At 46.3% G+C, this 21545-nt stretch overlaps 3 protein-coding genes across 5 annotated transcripts in view; 2 read left to right on the forward strand and 1 right to left on the reverse strand.

Annotated features, from left to right (window-relative positions):
* Positions 1 to 839: 839 nt before the first annotated feature.
* Positions 840 to 11105, forward strand: zcchc4 (zinc finger, CCHC domain containing 4). Its single transcript, XM_030338651.1, has 13 exons — positions 840 to 1021; positions 1132 to 1250; positions 1361 to 1443; positions 1907 to 2173; positions 2750 to 2830; positions 6991 to 7063; positions 7169 to 7319; positions 7543 to 7643; positions 7975 to 8096; positions 9277 to 9352; positions 9483 to 9534; positions 9716 to 9866; positions 10566 to 11105. The coding sequence occupies exons 1-13, from the start codon at positions 934 to 936 to the stop codon at positions 10711 to 10713; spliced, it is 1512 nt and encodes a 503-aa protein (XP_030194511.1). The 5' UTR covers positions 840 to 933; the 3' UTR covers positions 10714 to 11105.
* On the reverse strand, positions 2989 to 6528 carry si:dkey-219e21.4 (E3 ubiquitin-protein ligase TRIM50). Of its 2 annotated transcripts, none has more exons than XM_030338654.1 (7): positions 6413 to 6528; positions 5826 to 6016; positions 5558 to 5653; positions 4861 to 5112; positions 4329 to 4351; positions 4104 to 4234; positions 2989 to 3946 (listed from the first exon to the last, which is right to left on the reverse strand). In XM_030338654.1, exons 2-7 carry the CDS (start codon positions 6012 to 6014, stop codon positions 3321 to 3323), a joined length of 1317 nt encoding a protein of 438 aa, XP_030194514.1. In that variant the 5' UTR covers positions 6015 to 6016; positions 6413 to 6528; the 3' UTR covers positions 2989 to 3320. The 2 variants fall into 2 exon arrangements, with proteins under 2 accessions (XP_030194514.1, XP_030194513.1); XM_030338653.1 differs by having other exon boundaries at positions 6342 to 6439.
* A 3332-nt stretch (positions 11106 to 14437) lies between the features above and the next one.
* pde5ab (phosphodiesterase 5A, cGMP-specific, b) overlaps positions 14438 to 21545 on the forward strand; it is a 56328-nt gene continuing 49220 nt past the window's right edge. The window contains exon 1 of one of the 2 annotated variants that reach the window (XM_030338332.1): positions 14438 to 14774. In XM_030338332.1, coding sequence (XP_030194192.1) covers positions 14770 to 14774 — 5 coding nt within the window. In that variant the 5' untranslated portion in view covers positions 14438 to 14769. Of the gene's footprint in view, positions 14775 to 15680; positions 16068 to 21545 lie in introns of those variants that run through there. The other variant, XM_030338333.1, reaches the window with a different exon arrangement.

Here is a 21545-nt window from a genome sequence, read left to right on the forward strand (position 1 = left end):
TGTGTTTTCTTTTGTCACTCAGGGAAGATAATTGCGTGACAGGCAGTATTAAAACATAGCATATAGTTAATGTTAATATTTTAAATAACGTTTGTGGGTTGACACCATTCATGACACCCTACCAAAGAGGCTTATTCACTGTTAGATTAAGCTCGAAAAGTACGGTTCACTTGTTCAATTTACATTATTGCTGAATAATAATAATAGTGACAATTATAATTATAATCATAATAATTGATACAAAACTAGGATACATAGTACAATATAAAAACTTGTATCTAAATAATAATAATACTATTGTCATTATTTCACATTATATAATAATTAATATGTATTCTTATGAACATAAGGTTTACATCTATTACAAGCAATTTTATTTTAGGTAGTACTTAAAGTAGGAACAACAGATAGTAATAAATAGGCTATAGTAAGCGTAGTCCTTTTCTGCCCCCTGCTGGGGTAAATTGGTTATAAAATCAATACTTGATGGTATATTTTGGGTTTATTATGTGAGTTGTAGCCTACTTCAGTCTTTTATGACACTTACCCTAAATTTGCTGAATTTATTTTACTTTTCATATAAACGTACTATACATAGTGTGTGTATATTTATTATATATAGCCTTTATTGTTATGTATTATGTATAATGCATGTATATATATATATATATATATATATATATATATATATATATATATATATATATATATATATATATATATATATATATATATATATATATATATATATATATATATATATATATGTGTGTGTGTGTGTCTGTGTGATATATAAATAATAACAAATACTTAGTGTACTGACGTCACGAAACGACGTCATATCTCCGCGACGCTCCCCCATGCTTCCAGCTCGAGCAATCTGCATGCTGCTGAACTCACATTATCCCTCCCTACACATTTCATTTCTAAAACATGGTCGATGAGGACAAAACCGATGAAAGCTTCGGAATAGAAGTCATCCTCCCAGACGACGGGAAGAAAGGCCCACCATGTCCGCACGGTAAGGAGGTTTTTAGCCCCCTACTAGGTGTACTTTTCTTCATGTGGCCAATACAGTACGTTCCCATGTGGTGAAATGTATTGCGATTGCTTGTCCTTTTCTTCTACCAGGTCCCACCTTGCTCTTCGAGAAAGTGGGTGGTGGGAACAAGGCAGGCAGACGGTTCTATGCCTGCTCGGCTTGCAGAGATCGGAAAGAATGCAACTTCTTCCAATGGGAAGATGATAAGGTGGGTGCCTGCTAGGACTCGAATCAAATCATCGCCCAGTTTTGACACCATTGCTTTACGACGTCGCCATTGTTATGGTTGACGTTGATATTTAAATTGATTGCCCTCAGGTTACCGAGGCCAGATGCTTGGCAAGAGAGGTAGAGAATCGGTCCAAAGCCCCCCCTTTCAGCCAGCAGCAGTACCGTGTCAGGTAAGAAACAATCCTTACCCCTAGTCCTAACTGGGTGTATACCATACTCTCAATCATGTAATGTCTGCTCTACCTGTTGGCCTCCTTGAGCAAGTTGCCCAAACCATTACATCAACTTTGATGGCCTATAACTGCTCCTAAATTATATATCTATCTGTTCTAGCATTATTTGTAATAAAATGTGTATGGTTATGTTGATGACCGTTATGGAGCAGCATCAAATCCACCATTCAATTCAATTAAAAAAATCTTTGTTGGCATGAGAAACAAACATATACCTTGCCAAAGCAGGTGAACCATAAAGAAGTCAGAATAAAAAACGTTAAACAAAGAATATGCATATACATATCAGATATTACACTATTAAATACTCTATATATGAAAGGTAAAATGTGGGATATTTTAAAAACTCTCTCCCCACTCTCTCCTTCTCTCTCCTCCTCTCTGTCCTTCTCTCTCCCAGGTTCAGGAAGATCGCTGCGCAGGACGACAAGCTCTTCTGCAAGGACTGCCAGCTGCTGCTGCTCACGGAGGAGCACCTGGCCCACGGCGCCCACAAGATCATCCGGGTCAACGTGTCCCAGCTGCGGCGGCCCACCGCCCTGCTGCGGCCCCTGGAGAACAAGAAGAGCAACGCCCAGTACCTGTTCACCGACCGCAGCTCCCACTTCCTGCTGGACGCCGTCGCCGCGCTGGGCTACAGGAAGGTGCTGTGTGTCGGAACGCCAAGGTAAAAGCGCAGGCGGTGAAGACGATGTATAAGTATTTTTTTTTAGAGATGGTTTATTTTGGGATGTTTATGGCTTATTCGTTAGCGTTTGGGACGTTTCATAAATTGAAGGCCTTTTACTATTGGATGTTGTCATTTGATTATGATTAGTATGTGGATTAAGGAATACGTCAGGTCTGGTGTTATACCTTGAATTACCATATTATACATTAATGACTCCCGGCTGGACAGCTTTCTAGCAGACAAGAAGCCGGATCTTTACAGATCCATGGCGCCATGGAATCGCACTCTAGCCACTTACTTTAAGTGGTTAAAGAGTGCGAGAGGTTTTTTTTTTGGTCGATACGGTCCGCAGATCAATGCGGGTCCTCTTCTTCTTCCTTATCATCCAGTTACGACTAAGCACAATCGGTAGAACATTGTTTATCAACGCAATTTTTAACTAACTACTGATCTGAAGGATACATGGATGCGTATCATTAGTATGTAAAATTTGGTTATTGAACAACCGTTTAGTTTTTCCAAACCAGTGTAATTTGAACTTCATGTTTAATAACTTGTATATTTGTGGTCCAGACTCCAGGAGCTGATCAAGATGCGTAACCTGGAGGGGGGTCATGAGGCCATGGAGAGCCTCCTGTTAGACATCGACTTCAGGTCAGTCTGCTCTCCGCTACCGTTTACAGTCACCTGGCAGACGCTTTAATCTCCAGACACCGAGAGGGGTGGAGGGAACTCAAATCAACCCAATCAGCCACTGCAACGTTCCTCAAAAGCGTCCCTCGACCATCCGTCGTAAAAAAACAACAACCAGATTGAGGGTTATTCTTTTATTCTTCTTTTTACTCGGGTGAATCGAAACCGACTAATCCAAATCCAGCACCCAATTGCTACAGGGAGGTATACAGGCCGGTCGACGAAGAGCTTGGTCTCCGTGAAGACGGGAGGGCCTCTGCAGATAACGGGCAGTTTGATGGCTCATTCCTCCCATCGCAACGCCTCAATCAACACCTCTGCCGTCGCCGTCACACAAGCAGTAAACAGGGCTGTACATATTAAGCAACGCAACAAAACGGACCGCGTCGACGGTCCGTTTCGCGGACCGTCGACATCGCTGAGCAGTCGAGTGGCGCCCTTTCTGCGGCCGTCACAGCGCGGCCAGGTCGCAGATCTCCACGTGATTGGCCCACGGCCGGCCGGTGGCCCCGCGAGGCTCCAGGAGGCGCACGGCTGGGAACAGCGGCTCGATGAACTGGTGGCGCGCCCGGTCGAACACGGGCGTCATGGCGGCCGAGAAGGCCTGCAGCAGCTCCATGCTCCCGGCGTCGTAGAACAGCAGCTGGCCCTTGTCGTGGTTGACCCACACCCCCACCCGGCCCACCGGCCGCGCCCGGACCCCCAGCGCCACGCTGCGGTCGTTGTGCCAGGCGGCCAGCTGGCCCTCCCGCCACTCCACGCACCACGAGTGGCGGTTGCGCCCCAGCTTGGCTCCCTTGTCCCGCCCCTTCCTCGGGAGGCAGGCGTAGGCCACGCCCACAGCCCAGCCCCCCCCGCCGTCGTCGCCGTCGCAGCAGCGCACGTCCACCTCCCAGTAGCTCTGGCCGGTCGCCAGGGCGACGGAGGCCAGTGCGCAGAACACGCGGTCGAAGCGCAGCGGGTGCTGGTCGGGTGGCGCCGCCGCGCCGGGGGCCTGGAGGCCCAGGCCGCGGCCGTCCCCCGTCACCGAGAGGGAGGGGTGGCAGGTGTGTCGGTCGAAGGTCACCGCCACGGAATCTGTAACGAAGGGTCGCAAAGTTGAACGCACGCACGGGGGGTAGAACTCACCGCCATGGCATTTAGAGCGCTGCCAATGCTCCGCGCACCACTGGCTACAGCTGGTTAGCTTAGCTCAGCGGCTAGTGGTAACCGGGGCACGGCTTCACCCTCCTACCCAGCAGCAGGGCCTTCCTGGGCAGCTGGGCCCGCAGCTCCCTGGAGACGCCGTGCAGGGCCCTCAGGAGCCTCTTGAAGCGGCCCTCGTTCAGACGGATCTTTGCCTCCGACGCGTCGGGCTTCTTGAACCTTGAGCGAGACGCGGAGAACAGCAGGTTTTTGAGGCGGGCCAACGACGAGGGCTGTGGCGGTGTGTATCGAGGCGAAGGAAAGGAGAACATACCTTTGGTTTTCAGGAGGGCCCGGCTGAAAAGAGACAAACCGTGTTATGGAGTGAGTTAAACATTACACTGATTATCCTCAGATGTGACTGAGGATAATCAGTCACAGTTTAAGGGGAGCGATAATGTACTTTAGCGTACAATACCCCTGAACAATCTAATCCCTGTGTTATGGCACACAGGGAGGTGGATGATGGGAGAAATGCTGTCTTACACAAGAGGTCGAATCATGTAACCGAATATGCCAGTGAATTATTCCTCACTTATTGCACGCGTTTTATTTTTTGCACACGCATCACGACGTGTGGCTCTGGAGGTAGAGCGGGTTGACTGGTAACAGGAAGGTTCCTGGTTCGATCCCCGGCCCTAGCTGAGGTTAGAAAAGCGCTACAGAAACGCAGTCCGTTCCCCAGTTACCGTTGTGCCTCCACACAACGCAGCAGATCTGCGCCTTAACCCCCCCCCCCCCTCATAACAACTGCGTCTCCGCACATTTTTTTCAATACGTGATTACTTCCCTGCCGCGACACCCACCTCCACGTCGCCCTCGGGCCCGGCGTCCTCGCCCTCCCCGCTGCGCCGCAGTGCCCGCTGGGCGGCGCCGGCGGCCCGGCCCACCTGGCCCAGGTGCTGCTCCCAGCCGCGGGTCACCTGGTCCAGCCGCTCCCCGGTGCGCCGCAGGTCCTGCTCCAGGGAGTCCAGGGTCGCACGCTCGTCCGCCCGCAGCGACGCGTGCATCTCCTCAAAGTGCTCCCGCACCTGCTGCTTCATCAGCTCGGCACTCCTCTTCGTCAGCGCGGAGGAGGAGGAGGAGGAGGAGGTAGAGCGAGACGGAAAACAAATGGGGGGAGGGGGGGGAGACAACAAATACATTGAGTTAATGGTGGAAACGCCGTTTTTTTTTTTTTGAGAAGTTGGAAGGGAATTTGTGTTTGGATCAAACAGTAGTTTAGTTAAAGAGGGACCTGGAGATCTTTAATCAACAGGACCTGTAGTTCTTTAATTAGAACTACATCCCCCAGCACACCAAACCTCACCACCTCTTTTATACTCTAATCAATCTGAGTAGTGGCTCTACTCGGTTTTACTTGTGACAAGTAATTCCCCATGTTTGTTTTGTATCCACTTGGGTGATTTAGCCTCTCAGGCTAACATTAGCTCTGTGGCGAATAACGTGATCCTCTCTATGGGGATATGCGCTGCAGTAGCGTGGAAGGCTAGCGGTGCTCACGGATAGGTCGGCCTTGCGTTTCTTCAGTGACTTGATGTGGGCCTCGGCTTTAGACCTCTCTGCCTGGAGCTCATGGACCTGCGCCGCCAGGTCGTCCTACAGGAGAAGGGGGTGCAGCAGGGTTGGCTTATATAAAGATCTAGCAGTAGAGGTTTGGGATCTTGACATTCATCCTTATGACTGGGATTTCAATATACTAACTTGTAACTATATCAAACCATAATTTTAAAAAGTGGTTTGGTTTATAAATTATTAAAAAGTAGACTACTGTTGAGGGTTGTATGGCCTTGGCCAGCTTCCGTAGCAGTTTTGGGGAACGGGGGAAAGGCTGAACCGCTTGTTCGCTGTTGGAGTCGATAGACGAAAGGCAAAGTGCTTCTAGTTGCAGTACACCAATGTCCCCAGCAGAGGGGGCCGCCCCTCCACCCTGGCTGGTCGGGGACGATTTTAGGTCCATTTCTGCAGAAAGAAAAGTTGCTTCGGTTTGAGGGAAAAAACCATGTCGGACTCTGTTGCATGGCTGTTTTTTTTTTTCGACAACCTTTCAATATCTATGTAAATCATAGATATTGCATGCATTTTTCGTTTGTAAAGAACAAACCAATTTTTCAGGTTGAAAAAGTTAATGCTTCAAAAAAAGTTGTATTAAGTGGGGGTACTTTACTTCCCAAAGATGCATTCAATCTCACTGGAAGGAAGTATAACGTATCCATTCAACAGTCATCAGTCACATTATTTTAATAAAAACCTCAATGATGCAACAAAATATAGTATTGTACTTAACCCATATTCAAACTTGGTGTAGATCTTTTATTAGCCCTCAATGCAGAAAATCGATTGATATTTGCAACTTGCCTGTCGCAGTGTACCGTCCTTCCTCGTGCGCCGTCTTTTACCGTGTGTGTATTGATTGTGCAAGAGCGTTCTGCAGCTAGGGTGTGTCTGTTCAACAAGACAAGACGTGCTAAGAAGTCTCGGAAATGTAAAGAGGCATCACATGATCTCCTCTTCTGATTTATTATTTTTTTCTAAATTTGTTGAGACTTGAGCTGCATTTTTCAGCCCAAACGCCGCTGTAGATGAGGAACAAACCGATAAAAAGCTTAATTAACCCGACTATGCAACATTAGCTTCAGATACTTACTGAATAATGTTACAATATAGCGTTAGGTGTGTGTGTGTGTGTGTGTGTGTGTGTGTGTGTGTGTGTGTGTGTGTGTGTGTGTGTGTGTGTGTGTGTGTGTGTGTGTGTGTGTGTGTGTGTGTGTGTGTGTGTGTGTGTGTGTGTGTGTGTGTGTTAGCACAACATGGTAAGTATCGACAGATTTAAAGTCAGGAAATTCCTTTTTGAATGCATTTGAAAAAAAAGGTGACATTGCTCACACCGGCGACACTTATCCAACCTCAATCTGTTGCGCTGTCTCTCGACCCAGATACGCCCAGTTCTACAGCAAGGATGAGTTCTGCCTCTACAACATGTTCAACCACCACTTCTTCGACGGCGAGGTAGGCCTCTCCAACCCCCTTTTTTTTTCCCCTTTGACCTTCGACCTGTCTCTCTCGTGTGGTCTTAAACTCTTCCCTTCGATCCGGTGCTCCTGTCCCAACCAGGCGTCCAATCAGGTGCTGGAGGCGTTCCTCACAGAGGCAGAGGGGCAGAAGGTGGTGATGGTGGCCGACCCGCCGTTCGGGGGACTGGTGAAGCCACTGGCCAGCAGCTTCTCTCAGATCACCCAGACCTGGAAGAGAATGCAGAGCCCTGGTAACAACGTCCCCCCCAAACCCAAATACATTTCATTTTATTTTTATGAAATTTCTATTTCACATAAATGTGTTCTTCACTGAATTAGTGATTTTTATTTGACAAAATTGGCTCTAGATTTATTTAGTTTGTGTCTTTTTATTTGTATACAAGTAAATGTATTTCACAACCTTTTTTGATGCTTCCTCACTGTGTGTGTCTGTCTGTCTGTGTGTTCGTCCAGACAGGGCCAGTGCGGACCTGTCCATGATCTGGACCTTCCCTTACTTCTTCGAGCCCCGCATCCTGGAGTGCCTGCCCTCCCTGGTCATGCTAGACTACCAGGTAACCCACCGGTCCCGTCACAGTAACATCAAACCCACGTGCCCCACCGGGGCGGCGTGTGGCTCTGGAGGTAGAGCGGGTCGACTGGTACCTGGAAGGCCGCTGGTTCGAATCCCCGGCTCCTCCTAGCTGAGTGTGGAGGTGTCCCAGAGAGAGACGCCTCCCCCTGACTGCTCCTGACCAGCTGGCTGTCGCCCTGCGTGGTTGACCGCGCCGTGGGTGTGTGTGAATGGGGGAATTTGAGGCATTACCGGGACTCGCTTTGAGTGGCCAGTGGTAAGAGAAGCGCTTTATAAAGCAGACCATAACCGGGTCATCCCGCTCCCTACAGGTGGACTACGACAACCACCCCATGTACAAGCAGGGCAAGTCGGGCCGGAAGGGGACCCCCGTACGGCTCTTCACCAACATCCCCCCCAGGGACGTGGTCCTTCCCAAGGACGACGGCTACAAGTAGGCACTCCGTATAATCTGGGGATGGGCGGGGGGGTCTATGACTAGGGATGGGGATCATTAATATTTATTGATGACCATTTTCGATACTCCTGAACGATCCGAGTCTTTATCGATACCACTATCGATACTTTTCTATTAATAGGTGGAAATACGAAGCGTTTTTTTAGTGATGAGGAAAATATTTAGGAAATAAATAATTGCATTTTTAATTAAATATGTAGTTCCGAATAAATATTGACATCAGTAGTTTTAGTTTTATAAACTGAAATGATTAGAGCACTATACCACTGTATTAGTAATACAGAAACATGATTAATACAGTATTACTCATGTTTCTCACCAAAAACTCAATTTACTGTTTCTTTATGTTACATTTGAACGCATCATGATAACCTAACAGTCGTTTATTGAGCCAACCTCAACACATCACACAGCACATCTGAAACTGTATTTACTTTTTAAGATAACTAACTTGTATGCTGCCGATAAAACACAGATTACACAATTGGATTACTATTTTTAACTGACGGGACTAGCGACAATGTCTGTGTGTGCGATTACCGCTCGTAGTTTGTGTGAATGATTAAGACGGGCCCGTCTGTGGTGCGACAGGAGAAGGACGAGACAGTCTTTTCAACTCGGCGACAGTCGAAGGTACTGCATTTGGTCTTTGATGCACAATGCTAATGTTAATGTTCTTGGCCATTGAGGTTGTGTTCCCCCCTTTACAATAAATGATTTTCGCCCATTCAGCCATCCTCGCGAGCAAAGTTAACTGCCAGACTTCACTTGTTTTACTTGTAATACCTGTTTGCTTACAATTCCATTCAAAAACATTGGTGGACACGCTGCAGTGATTGGATTGATTTGATTTAAATGCCGTGACACGACTCGGGACGACGGGACTCGATAGTGGTATCTACAACGATGGGACTCGATAGTGGTATCTATAAGCCCGAACGTTAATGATTTTCGGGTTTCGAAAAAAATGGAGCCGGGTCCTTGATAGGACCGGGTTTGATCCCCATCCCTATGTATGACTCCTCCTTTTTCCTCTAATCTTTCCCCCCACGTATGTGTGAGTGTGTCATACTTCATTTTCTACTGTAAACATCTCCTCTCTTCCTCGCCCCCCCCCCCCCCCCCCCTCCCCCCCCCCCCCTCCACCCTCCACCAGGTTGTGCTCTAAATGCGACCGCTACGTGTGTGCCCTGAACAAGCACTGCGCCAAGTGCAACGTGTGTCCGTCCAAGGTACGGCCCTGCGTCACTCAGCCGCAGACACGCGTGTCAATCTTGGGCGGGGCCTTTTGCAAAATCGACCACACCGGTGATCGGATGGCGCTTGGTCGTTAAACACCCTTTATTGTCTTCGTCTTCGCAGGACGGCCGCGAGTGGAAGCACTGCTCGGCGTGCGAGAAATGCGTGAAGCCATGTGAGTGTTTACACGCCGATCACGTGACTTCTCAAGTAAAAACTTTATACATAAAACACACGGCAGCAGTTCGGGAAAAAACTATTCTCGACATGAATGGATGCATCCCATTTCTAAAGGAAAACAACGCATCATATATATTAATGATTTGAACCCTGTGTTGCTCCCCCCCCTCCCCCAGCGTGGAGGCATTGCCAGACTTGCGGCCGCTGCGCCCTCCCGGACCACCCCTGCACCACGGAGTCGGGCGTGGCCGCCGGCTGCTTCAACTGCGGCAGTCTGGAGCACAAGCGCAGGGGCTGCCCCGAGAAGGACGGCCGCCGCTTCAAGATGTAGGTCCACCCCCGCACCACGGCCACAGCAGCGTCTGGGCATCGGCCCAGGGCCGGCTGCGTTCAATTTGATTTGATTTGTAAAGCCTTCAATCAAAGGGCTTAGCAGGCCATACAATGTATGGCACCCCCCTGATCCTAGTCCCCAGAGGGCAAGAGAAAACTCCCTGAATTAGCAAGGAAGAAATATTCGAGGAGGAACTCAGAATGGGGGGGGATCCATCTTGCCAGGGGGAGTGCAATCGGGGACATAAGTGACATACATGAATACATCTATACAGGCATGTGTCACGTCAACATGTACCCAAGGGGGCAGTATAGCATTTCCGGCCCCAAAATTCATAATATGATGACAAAAGCTATTTATCCATGTGACGGTTATGTTGCAAAATCGTTGAAATGCACCGGTAAAGGATTGTGCAACACGCACAACAGAAAATACGGTTTTGCATAGCAGAAGCTGAGCGTAATGCAGCTGTAGTGAACAATGGTGTAGGCCTTTTTAACCTGATATTCGTTTCCTGTAGTGGGGAGCTCGGCATGGCTGGACTTGTTTTTGCAGGAACTCGCAGTCTTTCAAAAGCAACCGTTAACTGTTTCCTGGTCCTTTTATTAGAAACTCATCGGCTATTAAGCTAGCTGAAGAGAGCCAACAACATGATTTCTAATTGTCTGTGGGTCTGTCTGTGTGTTTGTTAGGAGCGGGGGCAAGCCGGGGAAGAAGAACAAGAACAACGGCAACAAGAAGAAGAAGCCCGGTCAGCAGGTTGGACTGAAGCACAAGGCCAGTCACCGCTCAGGGGCCGCACGACGCACCAGAAAGGCCGCGCCCCCCAAGAGGAAATGACCGCCTAACAACGTCCCTGTCCGGTCTGCCATCTTTAGACCGCCCTCTCTTCTGCTTGGCTGAAATAGTGTCAGACCATTGCGTTGCCTGTGACGTTACCTGGCAGTAAGTGTTTGGTGATGTCCAAATACATTTGAAACAACATCTAATTGGGTCTCCTATGTCATTGATGGTGACTTTCCAATTGTTGATAAGATGAGAACTCGCATTGAATTGCTGGTGTTTAGTGCACCTGATTGTGAGTGTGTTTTGCCATGGATATTTTTATTAATGAACTGTAAAATATCAGTCTAAATATCTAAGTTCCTGATGTGTATACTTATTTGTATGTGTCAACATCCTTTTTTCCCAACAAAAGATTAAAATCCCTCTTGCCCTCGCTGGATAACCAATTCCTGTTCGTAATTTTTCTTATAAATGATCTAGCTGTCCTATTGGATATGACTAAATAAGCCACTATTAGTGGCTTATTTAGACAATAATTGAGGAGCTATGTTACTCGTTTAAGGGAACCCTCTTGGCTATTAAGAGAAGTGAGGAGGTTCAGGGCGCCCTCTGCTGCCTTGAACCCATCATTGCAAGATATTCATTTAGTGACCTTTGAAGGTACGTAGAAGTAACATTAAAACAATATCACCAATTGTATTTATATAATTATCTCACGTTACCAATAAAATACAATTACATAATAGAACAACCACCACATCTTCATACTAGTAATGACAGAAAATCATTAAAGATATGATACAATACATACTGCAATAGCACCACTAAAACAGGCAATATATTAAATGCAGATCTACACCAAAAGGACAGGGGTGGCTGTACCAGACCACCAGAGCCCTTTGAAGGCCTGGATATGCTAAACCCACTATGAATAGATTTCTCTATCTCATCTCCCTGATTCATCTCCGCTGCCATATTGTTCCTACTGATGTATCTTCAAATACTTTGTTTTTCAACTCGGACCCTAAAAGGGTGGATTTTGGACGGACGTTAGTGACGCACCTTAATGGAACCGGAGACAGAGAGGGACAACCATGAAGATTAACCACCAGGGGTAGTGAGTGTGTGTGTGTGTGTGCGTGCGTACACACTAACTCAATCATTCTGTGATATTCTCACTTAGTATGTTGAGACTTTGCTCAAATAAACATACTTTCAAGCACTCTATTTCAGCTTTCATCTCTGCACTCCCTCTCACACACGCACGCACACACACACACACACACACACACACTACGGTACAATACTCAATGATGGTAATGAATGGATCTCATTGATGATCCATTTACCCACAGGTTCCCTGCACAGGTGCCTCTGTGAGGCTGTATCAAAGGAGGGGAACCTATTGAAATGGAAGAGCTATGCTATCAGCCTTCACACACACGCAGCGCTTTGGCAGACAGAGATAGAGAGAGGGATTCAATTATCCGTCTGCATTCCCAGCGGCTTGTTTGTATTTCCGTAGTGTTGGATCTCTGTGTTTACTGACCTTTGATATATTTATATAATGAGACTGATATAGAGAGATGGTGGGGAGAGAGAGAGGAGGACTTCCTGTGAACCCAACTGGTGGCTGCTTACTCATGCCGCACACGCACACACACACACACACACACACACACACACACACACACACACACACACACACACACACACACACACACACACACACACACACATAAACAACACACCAACGACACACACCTGAGAGCACAGGGAGTCAGAATCAACACTTCAACCACAACATACAAGCGCAATCACAAACACGCACACACACACACACACACACACACACACACACACACACACACACACACACACACACACACACACACACCTCCTTGCCCTTATCTTTCCATATTCCCTCTCTGGGGGCTCAGTCTGTGTACCAACACCTCTGACTTGCCCCCCTGGGCCTTCCCTCAGTGGGATTCTACCCAGCAACGCCTGGCCTGGTGGATGAATGCTGTACTGCTGTACAGTAAATATATGAAATAACTACCACCATTTCAACCAGGGGGTGATGTTATTAGGGGTCATGCGAATGACATAGGAAAACAATTTTAATCGTTAGTGTTATTATTATTAACCTGCCATTTTGGCTCCAAAAGTTATAAAAATTGGCAGGCTTGTAGAATTCGTAAAATTAGTATTGGAATCAAAAGATGGGAAAGAATAACACATAGGTGGCGCTGAAACAAGCCTTGAAGATCAGGAATTCAATAGGCTGCCATTACCACTAGGAACGTGCAATATGTATGAATGTTGTTATACTTGCACCATTCGTCATGATGAAAAACTTTCAAATCGCAACCCTTACTGTCAGACCATTTGGATAAAGTGAGTGACAACAAGTTGACCAAACCCCCACACATTAACTTCTTTGGTGCCGAAAGTGGGAAAGCTGCAAACTTGGCACACATGTACCAGGTGACTGTGGGACTCTTTAATGTGAAATTCATAGCATTCAGGTGAAAGACAGCAGAGATATAAATTTTTATGTGAAATACATGCATATGTATACAGCTCTACAACACGTTAAAACAGCTCTTACATTGCATCCAATACACGTAGGCTCAGCTGTTGAATATGGCTATCAAGAGGTGATTCCATAGTGTTCCCATACCAAATTCGAAGACTATATCTGAAAAAACAACAAAAAAACATTTGCTTGAATTTTTCCCTTCTGAACCATGGCCTCTCTCAAATGCATGCTGGGCCTTAAAGCGGTACACACGTCATTTCGCTTACATCCATATGACAGTTCATTTTGACACAGTATGCTTTAGGAACATGATTGGTGATTGTTTAGTTTTTAAGGCATACCAATGCCATATTACCATACCGACCAAGCTCACCATACCTCCAAGTACGGAAGACTTCTATTTCTCAAAATATACTCTCATCTGCCCTTGGCAGTCTACAGTCATACTGTCGGTAATACTGCTATACTGTCAGTCATTCAGTCATACTGTCAGTCATACAGTCATACTGTCAGTCATACTGTCAGTCATACAGTCATACTGTCAGTGATCCTGTCATACTGTCAGTCATACAGTCATACTGTTGGTCATACTGTTGGTCATACAGTCATACTGTCAGTCATACTGTCGGTCATACTGTCGGTGATACTGTCAGTCATACTGTCAGTCATACTGTCAGTCATACGGTCATACTGTCAGCCATACGGTCATACGATCAGTCATACAGTAATACAGCAGGACCCCGTCATGGTTTATATTTATCATCCTATTATTTTCTACAGGGTTTTGGAGGGATGGTTCAGCTCCTGTTGGTCCTTGACCTCTGTTGACCTTGACCATTCCCTGGTGTGTGTCTCCTCTGATTTGCCTTTCAGGTTAATGTTCCCGCCTTCCCATGTGACAGAAGCAAACCCCATGTGTGTTTGGGTGATGAACATCCCTCTGTGTCTTGAAGAGTGAGAGAGACAAATACAGATACACAGTCCCAGTACACACTCCCCTGGCATAGTCTGTCGAGACTCCAAGAGGCTTGTGGACTTTAGTGTGTGTGTGTGTGTGTGTGTGTGTGTGTGTGTGTGTGTGTGTGTGTGTGTGTGTGTGTGGGTCTGTGTGTGTGGGTCTGTGCTTTGGATTAACAAGCAAGGAAAGAGGTCTCCATCATGACAGCGAGAGAGAGCAATTATACTTCTCCTCCCACCTCTCCCTCCCTCTATGTCTCCCATTTTCCTCCTTTCTTTCTCACTTTCTCTCTCTCGCTCGTCTTCCTATCTTCCCAAAACAAATTCAGGACTTGTCGATTGTGGCAAGAAAGTTTAGGTGAAGAAAGTTAGAAACCTACCAACACCACACAGTGAGAAGACGACACAACTCAGAGGAATTGGGAGTAGTTGTTTTGTTTGGGCATCTGTGTGTGCGTGTGTGTGTGTGTGTGTGTGTGTGTGTGTGTGTGTGTGTGTGTGTGTGTGTGTGTGTGTGTGTGTGTGTGTGTGTGTGTGTGTGTGTGTGTGTGTGTGTGTGTGTGTGTGTGTGTGTGTGCAACTGTGCGTGACAGTGAAGATCAGTCGTCATGGGGTGAGTACCAGACTACGATGGGGGTCCAATCCAGCATGTGTGCTCGTGTGTGCGTGTTTTCTCAGTGTGTATTATACTCCTTGATCCTCAAAGATTCATTTGCTGCTGTAAAAGTGAGCATGCTTCAAAAGTTACAGTTGGCAGTGCGCACTCTCACCACCGTCACTCTGCATGTCGACGACTTGGCTCTGCACGGTAATGGGGCTATAATAATTCAGCGCATAATGGAACAATCTTTGAGTGTAATTATCCCTGAAGTGAACCGTTCAGCCCTACTCTGCAGCCGAAAGAAGGGTGGCAACCAAATGCAACCAAAATAAGGGATTAGGGGAGCTCTGCTATCCCGGGACTGCATGCAATCCCCACCTTATGGAGCTTCTAAAGACTTTTCACTTCTGTGGGAATTAAATATACGTGTCCAGGACTATTTATCGCTGGGGTTCCCAACCCTCGGTTATTATATAATAATATTATTTTCCTTTTTTATGTCAGATTTTATAACTAAGGCTATACAACTCATGTTATTTCCTCCAACACATAGACATCAAATCAATCAATATGCAACTAAACCACTGTAAATTAAGCACTGTAAATGCACTGTGCCTTTGCACTACCTTTTGTTGACCGATTTGTGACTTTTCTTGTGTTTCTCTTATAAATTGTAGCTCTATCTATTTATTTCCATTATTGAAGGGAGCCTAATACTCAGGCATTTCATTGCTGTGGCTTTAATTGTTGTGAATACGACAAATAATCTTGAAAAACAGCCCCTTCCTTTGTTTAAAAATGATGCATCTCAAAATGAAGTCATTCAAATCGACTTCCGGTCCTCCAACTTGTTTTTGTGAACACGCCGTTTGTCGTTGGAACAAAACAGGTTGGGAGCTCCTGGTTTACGACGTCCACAGTGGCGCTGCTGGCCAGCCGGTAGCTCTCTACCCTCCTCTCTTTCATGTTCTGGCCCAGCCCATGTGACCATAGAGACCAACCTAAATAAACACAAGGCTGTGGCTGCTGCTGCTGCTGCTACTGCTTCTAAAGGAGTCGCTTGCTGGGTGGTTGGGTGCCGTCAAATCCACCAAAGAGTGAATCCCACTCGCTGAGGTCGTGGGACTTGGGGCTCACAGAAGTGTACTGTCCAACAACAACAGTTGGGTCGCGCTAAGGGGCTCGTTGAGGAGGCAGCGGAAATCTGACCTATGACCCCGACAGGCAGTGGACCATTACCGGGGTTACGCATGAGCCGCGAGTGGTGCCGTATAATGGAGATGTTACCCGGGGGCGATTTGCCGGGTAAGGTGTTTATTTTTTGTCTGACCTGTAACGTTGATGACAAATTCCTATGCTCATATTTTTGTTATATATTTTTTCTATGTCCAGTGCTTTTCCATTTTTTTTGGCGGGTGTTGGGGGTTGCTATTACGAAAATAAAATTGATAGCCATCTTTTTTGTACTATTTATTATTGTTATTATTAATAATAATAATAATAATTAAAGTTCTTCTAGATATCACTGAAGTCAGGGCAACGGCTAGCGCAAACTAGACTAGCCTGGCTAACCTGTTGACTGTCTACTATCAGGGCTGTTCCTCATTCTCCACAGATACACAATGCTTTATTGAATAATAGACATTTCTTTTCTGCTTATAGGGCTTGTACATCGTGCCACATTGCTGTGACCACCTCCTTTTCGGAAGTTAAGGAGCATAGGAATGTCATTTGTAGTAATGGTGTTCTGGTGTTCTGTTTTTTGTTTAGTAATCGTGAAATAATTGTGAGATAATTTGTCCTTATGGGAGGTCTTTGTTATGTTCGAAACCGCCACACCATTTCACATGTTTGCCACAGATGTGGCAAAACACAAGTTTGATAAGCCTAGGCTATGGTATATTTACCTTTTTTACAAAGATTTTACTTTAGTACTCTCTTGATTCATCACAAAATTATGGATAATGGGCCAAAAAAAGTCCCATGATACATTCTGATTTACAAACGCTATTGTTTTGCGCAGTATTGTCCCATGAGATTTGGGATGTAGGCCTGAGAATTGCTGTAAAGGGGAAAGTCTAATGATTATCTGGACAGTAAAAGACTGGAACACAAAGCTTGTTGACACAACAAAACTAACAGTTCAGATGAAACTAAAACGCATTATGGAGATAACTAAGATAACTCTGCTCTGAGCACCTGAAAGCAAATCAAAGGACAAATATTGTACTGCAATTTGTTGTTGTTTGTTTGTGATAATACAGGGGAAGTTTAAATTTGCCATTGGCATTTAAACTGTTCAACTGTTCTAATCCACTCTTTCAGTGTGTATGCCTCGACTATGGGACCACTTTAACAGTCCAGTTCCCACCTCCAACCTGGGATACAAGCAAATTGCTTCTGCCAATGGTTGTTTAAGGAATATTGCTCTTTCTCTGGAGGGGGGGGCGGGGGGCGGGGGGAGGAGAGAGGAGGGAGGGAGGGAGAGAGGGAGAGAGGGAGAGAGAGAGGGAGAGAGAGAGAGAGAGAGAGAGAGAGAGAGAGAGAGAGAGAGAGAGTGAGAGAGAGAGAGAGAGAGAGAATACCTAGTTGGTTCTAACAGTTTGATTAATCGTTCGGCCTTTCCAGCTTCATCTGGATTCTGCATATGGAACCGGCGTCAAAGTTATTACTTTATAATGGGAACATGTAAGCAAAGGCCATGTGCTTTTCATCACTCTCGGTGGGACAGTTGCATTATGGGGAGGGGAAAAAATGAAACGTCACAGATGTGTTTATATTGAATCTGTAGAGATGTTTAACTGCCCAGGCAGTTCTTGTTTTTCACTCTTTTGTTCCCTCCTTTACCCTTTGACCCTTACTCTTCTCTCTAAATCTCTCCGCCACTTTCTTTTTTCACCTTCTTTCACTTCTGATGAGCAACCGACTGACACTGGTCTCGGTGTGTTCTGTCCAGGTCCCGTGAGTCACCCGCTCCTCTAGAGGGGGTTGGTTTGAGTTCTCATTGTGTTTATCACAACATTTCGAGCTCACCAGTGACGAAAGATTTTGCGGGCTAGTGAGCTATTCAAAAAGCTTCGTTTGGGATGAGTAGGAAAGTAAGGAATGAAGAGAACAGATGTGGAAAAAGCAGTTTCATGTTCCGGTTTAATTGTAACGTCGTGTCATCTAATGGTCTGAGTATTTTGTAGGCCACTGTGAAAGTATAAGATACATTTTTCATCCATGTTTCATGTAACATTTATCAAGGTTTGGTTTACAGATTGAGTAACTGTCCACCGGCTGCCCCGGAATGACTAAGTGTACCGTGGCCTCCGTTTAATTTATAACTATCTTGTTTGACCTTGTTTGAATTTGTTCGAAACTATACTGAATTTTGCAACTGTTAACTATTGCAACCAGAGGCCAGTGGTCGTTCCTGCTTTGCTATGGAGGCGGGATGCTCCGGGTATATGGTCGAAGGGCCTGTTGTGAAGGCCTCTTCATTTCATAGTTGTTGTAGAGATGGTGCTCAACCATGTGAGTCAAATAACAATCACAAAGACTCAATAACACAGAGAGGACACAAGGGGGCCAAGCACTGCAGCCGAGCGATAAAGGAAAAAAGAACTGGGCAATTGTGTTATGTGGATCTTATTAGCCTTATAATAAGATATTATTTGGAACAAGTAGCATTGCTTCTTTTTGGCCTGGAGCTAAATCAGCTCCAATTTGTGTTTGTTGAGTCCTGCCAAAGGTTTTGATTGTGGATTTTCAGATGAGATTAAATCTTTGCCCCTGGGCATCCTATGAATTAAGGCTGGGCAGTGGAGTGTTTTTGGTTGCAATACTTGCTACAATACGTACTGTACACTCGATGCTTTTCCCGCTAACGTGGATATGTGCATGGACTCTGTTTTCTATCTCCAGCCATTGAATGTAGAAAGTTTAGATAACGGTGCTGCACAACAGCATGATAAGTCGAGTTGTCAAGAAAGCCATCCTCTCTGTAGTTGCAAGGGTGATGTACGACTGTTAGGCCAGAGTTTAGCTATAGCTGGCTAGTGTGCTAAATATAGGGACACACATTTCCGCTCCGCTAAAGTGAGTTGTCACCCGCACGGCTCGCAGACGTTTATGTTACTGTGGCAATTAATTCAATAAATCTTCAGAAGCCTTAAACAGAATAAGGTCTTGTGGCGGAAGGTGAATAATTTACTTAAAATGGCCACGACCAGAATATCTGTTCTCATAAGCATTGGAGGCCGAGAGCGACATTCCTGTCTTCCTAACTCAAGAGCGGTAATTGAGTCGCGGATGAGTGTTTATGCTAACAGTAAGCCTGTGGTCGCACCAGGGATTAGCTGTGTGCGAGATTCCTTTGCGTCACCTTGCAAAACAGCCTACGAGCTGAGTGGAGATTGGTTTCTGAGTGTCAGAAGTTCACAACTAATGTGGTTGTGTGAAAGTTAGTATTCTCTCTTGATGTTTCTATGATGAGTGAACTGTGCCGTAGCTAATGGAGTGCAATACAGGAACACAAAAAACGATGAACAAGTAGATTTGTAGTTGATAAATACTAGTACCCACACACTCAAAGTTTGATACAAACCCCGAAATACGTCTTGATGTCACTATGAGCAACATCTTGTTTATGCATTACACAATTAAATGTTAGGAAAGACTTTCATCTGATATCTTTTTAACCACAACCCAATTACAGCCATTACATTTTCTATAATTACCAGTATCTCATAGCCACAACCATACAATGGCCCAAGGCTAATTGACAGTGACACATTTGCAAAATAGCTCATTCATATTTACCAATACTGTGCCAGCCGTGCTAAGATGCGACTCACAACAGGATGAACCACAACACCGGCAACAACACGCTAGCCAATTTGGTATTAGCTTAGGGTGCGTGCGTTGGCGCTTTCTCCGCCCGTGTACCAGACCACAAACACAGGCACCTGGCCAGACACCAGACCTCCCCCAGAGATGATGATGAATGCCCCCTGGCTGTTCCCCCCCATCAACACCACTCCTCCCCCCCCCCCCCCCCCCCCCCCCCCCCCCCCCCCCCCACCAAACACCTAATGCCAGCTATTCATCAGCCAGACCAGCAAAAGTGGGGGCTGATGTCCGCATCAGGGGGGTAAATGAAGTTAAGCCATGCCAGCAAGGGGGTGTGTGGGAATCCAGGGACCTCAGCCCTGTGTCTTCATCTACTAGCATGCCACGGGCGGAGATACCTTGTTGGAGGCAGGGTGATCCATTTCTCCTGACGTCCCCCGAGTGTCACAACTGTCACCCAAAGCATGCATCGACACATTTATAACCACACTTGCGCATGAACATGTCCGTAAACACATATTCGGTCTCAGCTTGTGTATATTGGCCGGGGGGGGGGGGGTATTTCGCCAAATTAAATACGTTTTGAAGCAGACCATAACAGATGTTGTACCAAATGTTATGATGGCCGTGAATATGCAACTGACAATAGACAAGGGTGGAGGTATTAGAACAAAGAGGTTTTGCTGCGGGTTTTGCCCGACAACGGAGATTTTGGGGCCTGAAAAAAGAGACTTTTAAAACAGAGAGGAGTTTTTTGACAGGCGAAACCGTAGCTTTTTTAAAACGTTCACGACGCGCTGGATTGGAACGTTGTACGCGATATGGAACTCTCATAGCACCGGAGAGCGAGCTCTGTCTGGGCAGCGGCTGACTGTGGCATCCGAGAGAGTGTTAAGCTCCCCGGACTCTTTTAGTATAACGCTACGTGTGTGTGGATTTGTTGAGCTTCGTCTGAGCAGCGGTTTATTTCTGCGTCTGAGGATGGGTGAGGGTTAAGCTTCTGAGGCCCCGTCCACACGAAGCCGAAACGAGCAAAACCGTTCCGGTTTTGATCTATCCGGTTTCGGAGTATCTCTGTAAAGACGGAGTCAAGCGAAACCAGGTAGATCTGTAGAAATGCTGTAGTACACATGCCAGGCCCATAAGGGGCACTGCTTCTGCTACAGAAATCCAGAAGAAAATTAAATAAGAAGAAGAGGCGAGCATGCGCATAAAGGCTGCCCCCCGAACCACTAACAACACAAACAAACGGTCAGTCAACAGTCTCAATAAATAATGGCTTAGCAACCCAACAAGGGCCATGGTCTGCTGCAGATCGATTACAAGTCTGTAGTCCGCCATCATCTTTTTTGTTGTGAGTTCTGAGACTCCGCGGGCTTAACAGTCATTGGCTAGAGGGTCGAGGGGTGGGGCGATGACGTCATGGTTTACGGTTTCAGTCGGTTTCAGGCGTCCACACGAATCCAAAACGAAACCGGGTAGATTTGAAACCACCTCCGAGGGTGGTTGCAGAAGTTTACGGTTTCGGTCAGCGGATTCACCGGCTTCGTGTGGACGGAAGGCCGAACCGTACAAGACCTTTGCGGTTTCGCCATGAAATCGGCTTTGTGTGGACGGGGCCTCAGTATAACGCCAGGGTGTGTGGCGCATGTCATATACGACGTCGCTCATTATAACGCTCAAACACAACGACGGTACTAAAAAAATCACAAAGTTGCAGTGGGTCGTGACAACCTACCCTCCTTCCTAGTACTCTCCTAGAACACATTTCTTTTAAATGTTTGAATTCAAGCTGAAACAGTGGGTTCACTGACACTTTAAATCCTAAACCATAACCGTAACCTGTAATCCTCACCATAACCTTAACCATTACCGGTTAATTGGCTAGCGTAAAACCAGCTGGACTAGGTCCAGAGAGGTGGAGCCGGACCCATTTGGCTCTGCAGT

This window comes from Gadus morhua, chromosome 17, assembly GCF_902167405.1.
Source record: "Gadus morhua chromosome 17, gadMor3.0, whole genome shotgun sequence".
Taxonomy (NCBI): domain Eukaryota; kingdom Metazoa; phylum Chordata; class Actinopteri; order Gadiformes; family Gadidae; genus Gadus; species Gadus morhua.

What these genes read in the sequence shown, in the direction of transcription:
- zcchc4 (XM_030338651.1), top strand. Translation starts at nt 934, where the DNA reads ATGGTCGATGAGGACAAAACCGATGAAAGCTTCGGAATAGAAGTCATC. An exon ending in GAAGAGAATGCAGAGCCCTG is followed by an intron (nt 7,320 to 7,542) that starts GTAACAACGTCC and finishes GTGTTCGTCCAG; the next exon opens with ACAGGGCCAGTGCGGACCTG. An exon ending in GCAACGTGTGTCCGTCCAAG is followed by an intron (nt 9,353 to 9,482) that starts GTACGGCCCTGC and finishes TCGTCTTCGCAG; the next exon opens with GACGGCCGCGAGTGGAAGCA.
- si:dkey-219e21.4 (XM_030338653.1), bottom strand. An exon ending in GGCCCTCCTGAAAACCAAAG is followed by an intron (nt 4,235 to 4,328) that starts GTATGTTCTCCT and finishes GTCTCGCTCAAG; the next exon opens with GTTCAAGAAGCCCGACGCGT. An exon ending in CAGGAAGGCCCTGCTGCTGG is followed by an intron (nt 3,947 to 4,103) that starts GTAGGAGGGTGA and finishes CCTTCGTTACAG; the next exon opens with ATTCCGTGGCGGTGACCTTC.